Source organism: Melanotaenia boesemani, chromosome 15, assembly GCF_017639745.1.
Source record: "Melanotaenia boesemani isolate fMelBoe1 chromosome 15, fMelBoe1.pri, whole genome shotgun sequence".
Taxonomy (NCBI): Eukaryota; Metazoa; Chordata; class Actinopteri; order Atheriniformes; family Melanotaeniidae; genus Melanotaenia; species Melanotaenia boesemani.
Window position 1 is genome coordinate 12,518,890 of NC_055696.1, and position 12,127 is coordinate 12,531,016.

The 12,127-nt window shown below is 38.6% G+C and overlaps 1 protein-coding gene across 1 annotated transcript in view; it reads right to left on the bottom strand.

Moving 5' to 3' along the window:
• Positions 1-5,899: 5,899 nt before the first annotated feature.
• Positions 5,900-12,127, bottom strand: part of b3glctb (beta 3-glucosyltransferase b) — a 31,926-nt gene continuing 25,698 nt past the window's right edge. Inside the window, 4 exon segments of the mRNA XM_042009211.1 lie at positions 5,900-7,961; positions 8,434-8,578; positions 9,433-9,552; positions 11,154-11,253. Of these exon segments, the coding sequence (XP_041865145.1) occupies positions 7,827-7,961; positions 8,434-8,578; positions 9,433-9,552; positions 11,154-11,253 (500 nt within the window). The 3' untranslated portion in view covers positions 5,900-7,826.

Below are 12,127 nucleotides of genomic sequence, written 5' to 3' on the forward strand. Positions count from 1 at the left end.
CTTGTGCTTAACATGTCTGTTTTAATTTTTGTGACAATAACCAGTACTAATCTACTCAGGTTTTGTTTAAGTCATTCAAATTAGCAATGCAAAGTATTTTCTATCATACAGTTTAATTTAAGCAGTCAGTCATCGAGCCTCCCATCCCTAAATACTGTAGTTTGTTTAAATCTGGAATACACTGATTTATTTATTTATTTATGTATTTATTTGTTTGTTTGTTTGTTTGTTTTACAATTTTCTGTAAGTTCCTAAAAACCAGTTATTTAATGCAGTCTAGACACAGCTCCTAGACAGAGCTTTGATATATTTAGTCTTTTTGTGCAAAATATAAACTTTGACTGAAGATTAAATTACAAAATCCTTGAAAGTAACCTCAGAAAAACCCAGGAGTCAGCCAATCAGTATGAAGAGCATATGACATGCATTACAGGCCTGCATGTGCAGACGTCTGGTTAATAAATACACAATAATAACTACCCATGTGTTTACTGAAATAAAGGGATTTACTGTTCACTGATGGAAACTGAAAGAAACATGGACATGCTGGAAGAGGAGATGCAAACTTGAGTGATGCTGCTCTGAGTTTAGTTAAGCTCTGAACTGTTGCAACATGAGCACCAACCATAGTACCTTAAGGCTTATTTTCTCTCTCTCACCTTTTAGGAAGCACAGAGCTGTCACTGTGTGACAATGGAACAGAAAGCACAAAATAAAAGGTTTATAACACGCCATTGCATTTAGGGCAGTGGTATTTGAGCATGTGTGTGAATGAGTGCAGCAAGCACAGACTGAACCATTTTTTGTGAGGTTTATAATGTTTTTACATTGTAAAGCACTTTGTATTGCATGATAATGTATGAAAAGGGCTATACAAATAAAGTTTGAATTGAATTGAATTATAATGCCATATTTGCACATGAAAGAGAAATGTAATGAAAGGTGTGGAATTGTACAACATTTCCGCAGCTGTATCCTGATGCAAAACTGAAAATTAAACTTATGAGAGTTAAGGAAAGCAAGTAATATTTCATCTCTCCAAGCCCTGTTTGAAGCATTTCATCTCAACTGAAGCTCATTTATGTGACAAATCAGTTGTTTTCAATTAAAGATATGACGATTAAAGCTTTCAGTTCCTGCTGATGTGACAGTGATGCATTCATTATTTCTGTTTGATCATATATATTTAGAACAAAAAGTGGTGAACATTATTTTAGGCCTTCCAAGGGACACTATGGGCATCCAATATCCCTGTTGCTATAGCAACTGGTGTCACTGTGACATGTTACAGAGACACTTCTGGCCTCAATGAGGGTAAAGCCAGGGAAAATGAAACACAGTCAGGCTAAGGTAGAGAATAGGAAAAGCTGAGACTCTAATACCATCCTGGAGTGAGAGCCCCAGCATGCCAATCATATGTCCTCTTTCACTTTTAATATATGTTTTTCTCAAAATTAAAAAAAAAAAATTTAATGGTTAGATAATAACAAAATATAACAATGATAGAATGATAGTGGTCCATTACTGTGTAATCTTAATTTAATAATCATCAACCAGTTAATCATTTTTACAGAAAAAAGTAAATTCCCACTGCATGTTCACATCCTCACCTGAGAATGAAATACCCAAGAGAAGTTTGTATGAACACAGTATCAGAGGCAAGGGCTCTATCCAGAATAAAAACTAGATTAATAAAAAGCTGCTAGTAAAGCAAGATTGTATACACCACCATGCAAAGAGACTTCAGTGAAGGTGAGAGAACTGAGCATTGAGTGATGTGAGAAGTGTTACAGAGCATCTTGGAGTCTAAAAAAGCAGCAGCACATCCATCATAAGTGGGGAGACTTTGCCAGCTGTTACTTGTCTAATGAACGCCTTAGGCATTTAGTAAAAACAAGTGCCAATCACTCAGCTGGAATTGCAGAGGATATCTTCTTTTTTTTTTTTTAACATATCACATAGTTTCCCATCTGCTTCAAGACAAAGGTTTAACTGTCCAGAGCTGCTGCAATGGACTGATGATATTTGGTTGGATAAGCTCCAGCTTCCCTGCAAACAAAAACATCATCATCATCAGTCACATGACAAGAAATGCAAAATATCAACTAAGCCAAGGAGCTTCTTTTTTTAAAAAAAAAGTCTACACGACAGTATTCTTGAAGCCATAGTCTGGCCATAGTCGGACATCTCCACCCTTCTCGGAAAAACTCAAATATTCTAGACCACAACTATAAATTTGATTTCTCATCTTGATGGAATAATCTAATTTAAAACTAAAGATTTATCAAGATTGCGGATCTTCGTCAAAATAGAATAGTTTGAGTTATGAGTTTCACCTCTTTTACACAAACCCTTCATTAGTCTAAAAGTACAGTTACATTAAAATGCTATTTAAATTAACAGCAGGATTTATGCAAGAATTAACACATTTGCCTAAAAAACATCTGCACAAGCCTGTCACCTGTGGGCAAAATAGCACCCTATGCTCATTCAAACAAATTGACCCACATTCACACAGTTTTGTTGTTCACAAGTCCATTTTAAAATTAATTGAACTCACAATAAACATTCCTTCATTACAAATGCATTTACACAACCACAAGTTGCACACAAAAGTAAAAAGCTGGTAAATGTTTAGATTTCGGTTTGAGGACTGTATGAGGCAGGGGCAGACTTACTAAACTAGGCATGTGTACAGTTGCAGATGTGAGTGCATGTTCTGCAGATGAAGACCAATAACTGCACTAATTTACAATAATTTGCAAAACCATTTAATTTCAGCAATGGCTGAGGCCGTTTCCCAGGAGCAGCCCCAATTATAGTTGCAAACAAACAGACCTATTGATAATCAGCTGTTACACAGCCACACCTTTGATGCAACATTAACATTAACTCTTTAGCTCAGATTAAAAAAGACTAAAAGGTCTATTTTGATTAATAAATTCAGAAGACTACTCTTTCTGACTGCATTTCATTTGTTATTTAGAATCAGACGGCAAACAAACGAGATTCAATCCTGACATGTAGCAGGACAAGGACTCGCCAAACAACCAGCTATATCTGCAACCTAAATTCCACTATTAGATATCTGCAAAGTTTGTATGGACATCTACAAAAGCAACTTGGACATCTACAAAAGCAACTCTGGGAATATGTGTGTACAACCAACTACACATGTGTATCATAGAAATACACTAACCTGGTCGCAGAAGTTACCCTCGACAGACTCTGAGAACTTCGCCTGTTACGTTACCTTCACGTCAGCAAGCGGCATTGGGAGATCCCGCTTGCTGACGTGCTGGTCCACGAGGAGACCTCGGAAGCGATGTGTGTGAAAGAAATTTTGCTGCATATGGTAATCACTCATATATACTCATATAATAATCACACGTATATTCAGTTTTCTTTATTCATTTATGTTTGTTAATCCATTCACTGTTACATTTTCAGATTGTGTGTCTTCATTTTCCAGAATATTGAAGTTACTGTTTTTCTGTTGGTTTATTGTGCATGCTTGTATGAGGTCAGATTGACCACTCTCTTCCAGACCTTGGATATGGGAAAGTTAAGACTGGTTTTCGAGGACGCACACCTGCTAGATAGCAATAGTTGTTTTTGGTCCTTGGGTGCGTGATGCTCCTCTGAGAACTGGAAGAGAGTGGCGCCAGTCTCTTTCTCTGACTTTTATCAGTTTTAAGACTGACCTTCAGCTGGGGACCAGCTGAATAAAACTGTTCTCTGATGAATCAGGAGAGTTCTCTGCTGACTTCCCGGAGTCAGAAGACCGCTCTCAACTTGCAAGTAATTCTGCATTCAATAATTCTCCTGTAATAAACTTTATATACTTTTACTCATTCCAGACTCTTGGTAATTTTTCTACAGAATCCAGAAGCGCAGAAAAAGGGCAGGGACCCAAGCTAGGTGGAAAGCTAGCACTAGCTGGTCAGCTGTTCCTTCCATCTTGCTTGCTAATGTCTGCTCATTAGACAGCAAACTGGATTATAACCAACTTCAACGAGGATCACAACAGAAGTATAGAGATTGCAGTGTCTTTGTCTTTGTGAAAACATGGCTGAACAACAGAGTACCGGATTCTGCCATTCAGCTACTGGGTCTGCTTGCCTTCTGAGCCGACAGAGCTGCTACCATGTCAGGTGAAACTCTGGGAGGTAGGCTGTGCATATACGTTAATACTGAATGGTGCAGTAATGCAGTTCTAGTTTTCAACCACTGCTCACCGCTAGTGGAGTATGTTACTACTGAATGCCAACCATTCTACATTCCCTGCAAATTCATGACTGTGTTTATACTTGGTGTTTACATCCCACCATGTACCAATGCTGACAATGCCCTAGCAGATCTCTATAGAGCCATCAGCGAACTTCAAACTGCACACCGGATGGCCTATTTATTGTTGCCAGCCATTTTAATCATACAAACCTGAAGAAAGTCCTTTCAAAATTCCACCAGAATGTGCATTTTGCAACAAGTGGGGCGAACACTCTGGACTGTATTTACATTACTGGTGCTCACTCAGACCATTTCACTGTCATGCTAATTCCTGCATATCAACCCCTCGTTAAACGCTTCAGACCGAGCTTAAGGGAAACAAAGATCTGGAGTGTGGAAACAATGTCTGCCCTTCAGGACTGTATTAAATGCACTGATTAGAATATATTCAAGCAGGCAGCCACTAACAACGGCACCGTTGACTTAGAGGAATACACTTCAGCTGTGACCAGCTACATCCTCAAATGCACAGAGGATGTAGTAATCTCTAAGACCATCATCATACGACCCAACCAGAAACCATGGATAACTGCAAAGGTGAAACTTAATTTTAGGGATGCTGCCTACAGGTCTGGGGATGAGCTAGAGCTGAGTTGTCCCGGGCTATTAAAAACAGCAAAGTGCACTCATGCTCAGAGAATCCACAAGCACTTCACAGATACAGATGACACACTGCACTTATGGCAGGGCATACAAGCTATCACCAATTACAGGCCTGCTCCACTCTCCTGTGATGGCAATGACTCCCTTCCTGAGGCTCTGAACCAGTTTTATGCAAGGTTTGAGGAACAGAATGAAGTGAGGAAGACCATGTTTAGAGTCAATCCACAGAAAGCTGCTGGACCTGATGTTATACCAGGTCGTGTGCTGAGAGAATGCGCGGATCAACTAGCTGACGTCCTTACCGATGTCTTCAGTATCTCTCTTACCACCTTTGTTGTCCCAACCTGTTTCAAGACAACCACCATCATCCCTGTACCTAAGAAATCTACAGTGACCTGCCTCAATGACTATCGCCCAGTTGCTTTAACATCCACCATCATGAAATGCTTTGATAGGCTAGTCATGAGACACATCAAGTCACAATTACCTGTAACACTGGATCCAATACAATTTGCCTATCACCCTAACCACTCCACAGATGATGCCATCAACACTGTTGTTCACTTGGCTCTCACTAATCTGGACAAAAAGGACACATATGTCAGGATGCTGTTCATTGACTTCAGTTCAGCGCTCAACACCATTATCCCTCAGCAATTGATAAAAAAAACTGGGTGGGCTGGGCCTGAGCACAACACTGCAACTGGATTCTAGACGTCCCGGTGGGAAGACCTCAGGCAGTCGAAATTGGGAAGAGGACCTCCAGCACGACCATCCTGATCACAGGAGCACCCCAAGGGTGTGTGCTCAGTCCATTGCTGTTCACACTCCTCACACAACTGTGTGGCAACGCTCAGCTCAAATCACATGATCAAGTTTGCAGATGACATGACTGTGGTGGGCTTGATAAGCAGAGGTGATGAGACCCTGTACAGAGAGGAGGTGGCACAGGTCACAGACAACAATCTATCCCTCAACATGGACAAAACTAAGTAACTAATTATTGACTTTAGTCGATCTCCATACAATCATACTCCACTATCCATTAACAACTTTCCACATGTGATTGTCCAGAATACAATGTTTTTGGGCATGCACATTGCAAACAACCTCAAATGGACAAAAAAAACAAATACATTACAAAGAAAGCCCAGCAGTGGCTGTACTTTCTAAGGAGGCTCCATCCTGATAATCTTCTACAGAGGGACATATGAGAGCATCCTCAGCAGTGTCATAACAGTATGGTGTGGCCACTGCACTGCCGTGGACCGGAAGGCCTTGCAGCTGATTGTGAGGTTGGCTGGAAAGATCACAGGAGCCTCGCTGTCCCCCCTCTTGGACATACATTAGAACATTGTTAAGGACATCACACATCCCTCACACAGTCTCTTCTCCTACTTCCATCAGGAAGAAGGTTCTGCAGCATCTCTTCTCACACTTCCAGGATGGGAAAGAGCTTCTTTTCCCAAGCAGTTAAACTGCTTAACCACTCTTAGTGCAATACTCATATCAACCTAAATAACATTAGCTCCCATATGTGGGAGTATGTGAATGAATCTGAGAGAGTGAGTATGGATGTAAGTGTGTGTATGTATGTGCAGCATGTGCATGTGGCTCTTAGTGTGTGTAAATTCATTATATTATCTGTATTGTTTACTGTGTTTTAATGATTTGTATAACACCAATTGCTTCCAGTGAAATGTTGTTTCATCTCACTGTGTACATTGTATATGGCAATAAAGGGTACAACTACTACTACAGAAAAAAATTAGCATGTTTGTCTTGGTGGTGATTGATGGGAAGCTCAGTTCATGACGTGCAAAGCAGGGAGCTAGAAACTCACATCAGTTCTGGATAAAGACAGCCAATCACGGCACGTCCAAGCCTTGAATGGCTATTGCTGGTTCCTGTGAATGAGGCTGTAGATGAAAGTTTAATTTTCTCTCTTAGGTGGTTTAACAACTTTTTTTTTCCTCTGCTTTATATCCTCTGCTTCAGCTTAGGATGAATTCCTTCCGTTTTGGCAAAAATCCGGACACTATATGGAGGAATACATAAATTGAAAGTTCCTCTACATCAAGGAACCTTACAATATGTTGACCTACCTAAAAAACAACAAAAGGTCACCTAGTTCTGACACAATGTTATGTGTTATTAGCTACAGAGGCCTATTCTCAAAGATGCTGTAAAAAATATGGGACGTAAAATTCTCTTAAGAAATATGTAATCTTATAACCAAGTTACTGACAAATTTTTTACATTCATGAAACTTTAGGCTAAGGTGTCACTTTTGTATCCCATTTTTAATGAAAAACTGAATACAGGTCATCTTTAGGATTTTTTTCATTTGTAGGAAGTGACTGCCCACAGGAGTGGAAACCTAAAAATCAATTTCGTGTAGACAACGATAAACTAACCTATGAAACACACGTGGAATGTGAAGCTTTTGTTTACCTGCTCACAACAATATACACAAAAAGCAAATCATCAAACCAACAACGTAATCTAATCGCAGTTATGTTTTACCGTCATTTACAGAATAACATGCCATGATTTACTATTAAGTCCTCCCCAGCTGCTGTGGCATCTGTTTTGTTGGATGAAATTAGGTTTAAACAGACACCACTCATCTTGTGATCTCGAGAAAACAAAGTTTTCTCGAGATCACAAGACAAAATATCCCGTCATCAAAATCTAGAGATAATGACAATATTAACTCATTAGCTTGAGGTAACCACTGAAAAAAAGTATGAAGGGAATACAGCTGCTTTCAGCTGCCGTAAATAATTTAGAAACAAAGAAATGTATAATATACTTAAGAAAAAAACAATTCAAATAAAACATTCTTTAACAAACATCAATAAATGTGCTCCCATCTTGGACCATAATACTTTTTACAAAGTGTGTGCAAACTGGGGCTTCACAAAGTGTTTCTACAGTTCATCTTGTAGATGTGTGTCCTGCAGCCAGTGTCTGTAAACAGCAACGGGATCTATATTCCAGTGCTTGTGGAAGGAGATGGCCTGCTGCAAGGTAAGCAGTTGCTCCGAGTAATCACCTGGTTGTGCCTAAAATATAAAAAACAAGCAGTTTTTATGTGTGTCCTAATGCTTGTGTAATGACTGGTGTTTATGGAACTGCGAGTGCTGCAAATTACTATATTTATCCATTGCTGCATGGTGCACTTTCATTAATACTGTTCTGATGGCCCTCTTAATTCATCAGAATGTTGGAAATGGTAAAACAAGCATCATCTGATTCCATAAAAAGGCTAATATCTAAAATGTGACTTCCATGGACAGCCAGACACTGTTGGCTTATTAAGAAATTTGTCTTTGAAAATCTGATTTGTCCGTGAATGAAGTTTGATGTTTTCTCCAGATTGTTGCAGTTATCAAACTTTGCAGTGGGCGATTTGTCCTTCTAACACTTTCATTTTTTGTTCCTTTTTCATTTTGCTATAACTAAAGTCTTTGGTCTAAGTAATGTCATTATGAGACTTTTGTAGAAACTCACAAATGTGTGTGTGTCGTTTTCTACCTGATGAAACAGTGGACTGTGTGTGACGGGAACACCAAGGGTAGTGAAGCACCTGCCCAGCACCATGTCATCAGGGGCATCATCGCTGTAGCAGCTACAGCCACTGGAAAGCAGTCTGGACACAGCCGCCCGACTGAATACCATCCTATGCACGTGCACACGTACACACAAGGACAGATGTGTGAAATTACCATACAGTATAGATAATGATAGATATAAATGTTAGCCTCCTTAAAATATGTTATGAAAACTGTAGCCACAAACAAGATTTTGAACAACATCAAAACTGTAAAATTCTAAATTATCTGTGTGATGTTTTTGATCTGATTATATCAAAGAAAATAGGTCCATAATTGAATAAAGTTAATTTGTCATAAAAGCTGCAATGAAAATCTCCATGAAATGGGCACAAGCTGTACAACATCAGAATCCATTAGTGGCATTATGATGTCACGCTAAAGTGATGTTAAAAATGAGCAGCAGTGTTATCATTTGCATGGTTGTGCAAAACTTAAGTTGTGGTTGTTTCTGTTCTAAGTTTCGTTTTACTTTGGCATTGGTAAAATATTACATTATCAACACTGGGTGATGAGACCCAAAATAACACTAACTTGTAATGCTTTAAGCACTAAATACTATACAAAACATATTTTGTAAACAGTTTTCAGTGAGTCATTATGTTTAAACTTTTGAATTCAAGCTTTTATAAAAGATTCCTGCCAGTCATTTTGGAAAATACTGCTCCATAAATAAGATTTGAAGACTCTTAAAGATTAAACACAGAATATCCTTCAGATTCATGCTTGATCTAAACACATAATTCCATTGAAATTGGCCATGTAACTGTAGCTTATTAACAGGCAATACTTTTCCAGTTTAAATAGTGGTTGTTTCAGTTGCATAAAGACCAATGCCTCAACAATCAAACTAATAATATATTTTAAAATTTCTTTCTGATTATAAATTAATCTCAAAACACTCTTTATTCACATGCCTCACCCTCCTCCTCCTGTGATGTAGCTGTATCCTTTCTGAGCCAAGCTGTAGCCATATCTCTCCCCTAGGTTCACAGCTTCCTTTGGATCGTAGCAACGAAGCAGTCGCTGCAACCGGGGTAAACTAGATATGGACACAAAGCAGTCCGGGTGGCCGGAAAAAAGAAGGTCAATCCAAACATATTCCAAACTATGCAAAAAGACACAAAAAGCCTCATCATAGGGAAAAAATAATCATTCCTTTATGTGACTTTTAAAGGTCTACTCTCAATTATTATCAAAAGTTCCTCCAGGTCTGAGTTGAACAGACTGAAATCACTTGCAGCTGTCAATCAGTTGCACTTTCATAAAGCTAAACAGACTTAAAATTAGCAATAAACCTGAAACAACTGACGTACTTGTCTGGAAGATCATATATGCCCTGTTATATATGGTGTATCCCAGTGTGTTAGACACATTTTGCCAGCTTCAAACACACCCTACAAACTGAGCTATGCAGCTGCTTTGGTACAAATATTTGGCACCTCCCAAATATTTGTACCAAAGAAGTACACATTGGGCGGCATGGCTCGGTGGGTAGAATGGTCGTCTTGTAGCCTGAGGGTTGCCGGTTCGATCCTCGGCCTGTTGAGCTTATGTCGAGGTGTCCCTGAGCAAGACACCGAAGCCCAAGTTGCTCCTGTTGGGTCGTGGTTAGCGCTTTGCATGGCAGCTCCTGCCATCAGTGTGTGAATGGGTAAATGTGATGTATAATGTAAAACGCTTTGGGTCCCTTTCCAGGTACAGAAAAGAGCCATATAAATACAGACCATTTACCATATTTATAAATATGTAATTAGATTTATATATAGATTATATAGTCTGGTATTCCAAGGCAGTTTCAAGGAAGATTATTACTTTTAGACTGTAAGTAAAAAACAGGTTGTTTACTTCTAGTGTTCTTTACAGTCAATACACGGGTAATTCAAATACTGAAACATCTAAATGAGAATTCATCTAACTACCAACTACAAAATATCTTGAAAATAGAAACTAAAACATTATTAGTATTGTTCAATAACCAAACCATATAGAAATGTTGTCTTATACCACCAATAAGTGCGTAAAACCTTCTTTTGTTAAATAGAATTTGCAAATTGAAGGTATTGCAATTAATAACAACATACATTGAGGCAACTGACAGGAAGAGCAATGATACTTTGCAGCTTATTGACTTTATTTCCTATTCAATTTCATACCTTTTCACCTTGCCCAGTTAAACAAATAACATATTCAGTGAAACAGGTCATGTTTTTTGGGCTGAAAGAAAGATTACCTTAACATGCATATAAAAATGTGGACTTTGCTTATCATTATAAGACAATTACAATCTTTGGATGGTCTAAGAAACTATACCACAACAAGCCTTCTGAGTTGTGCTGCTTGCAGCGTTTCTTTTCTATTTTGATAATTGCTTAATATAATTTTCTGATGTTTTAAAGCAGTGTTTCTCAATCCAGGTCCTCAGGACCCACTGACCTGCATGGTCTGAATGTGTTCCTACTCCAACACACATGATTTAGCTTAATGAACCTCATCAAATCATTTGCAACAGGTGTGTTAAAGTAGGGTTGCCTCTAAAACATGCAGGGCAGTGGGAGAACCTGGACTGAGCAGGTCAATCAAACAATAAATTTAATTTCCTTTCTGCAGTGATGGTTAAAACAAAATTTCATTATACATTACCTGATAAAAGTATCATCATCAACAATGAGCAGCCAATCAGCCTCTGGCACAGCTTTACTCAGAAAACGCCTCAAGATGGCAAACGTCTTCCCACAGTGTCCTTTAGGGAGACAACATACACATAAAAAACTAATGCAAAGATGACACAGAGATTGTATAATCTGGTCACATAAAATATATTTTCCAGTTTAATTTTATTTGCAAAATGAATGTCTGTTCAACTGATGAGTATACATAATAAATATTGTCCTTCCTTCATCTCAAACTAGTCACAAGTGAAATGAAGTGTGATAAGCAACATATTAGGAACTCTGTGCTCATATTCTTAAAGCTTGTTTAATTAATATTCATAAGACCAGATATTTGCAGTCATATGTAACTAGATCTAATCCAGGATGATAAACAGCGAGGTTTAAATGTTAATCATACTCAACCAAAAACCTGATCCGTGTCAGATATTTAGAGCTGGTTAACAAAGTTTATAACTAACTGGGGGCTGGGAAATGGCCGGGAGTGACTGGTGGTTGCAGGTTCTTTGTGGTTTCCCGTGGTGCGGGGTCGGGCTGCTCTGCGGTGGGGATGGCTCTGGGTCTGGCCCTGTTGGGGGCTGTGGGGGCCAGGGGTTGGAGTCAGCTCAAACATTATAAACTGATTTCATGCTACACCATGGTGAGTTCTAGTGTTGGAGTAATTCTGTAATTTAAACTTAACTTAAACCGTGTGATGAAGAACATAGGTATAAAGGGGTCATGAGCTTTAAGCTTGACTAAATCTTAAAAAAAAATAAAAATAAAATAAACAAAACAAACAATCTTCCTTCAGAACCTGTAAAAGCTACATAAACAGTGCAAATACAATACAGACTAAAAGTTAATGATTGTCAAGGTTCGTGGCAGCATGAGATGTGGAAGTAGGACTCAAATGCAGGACTCACAGGTGAAGTATGAAGTAGTGAAATGTGAATCGGTGATAAA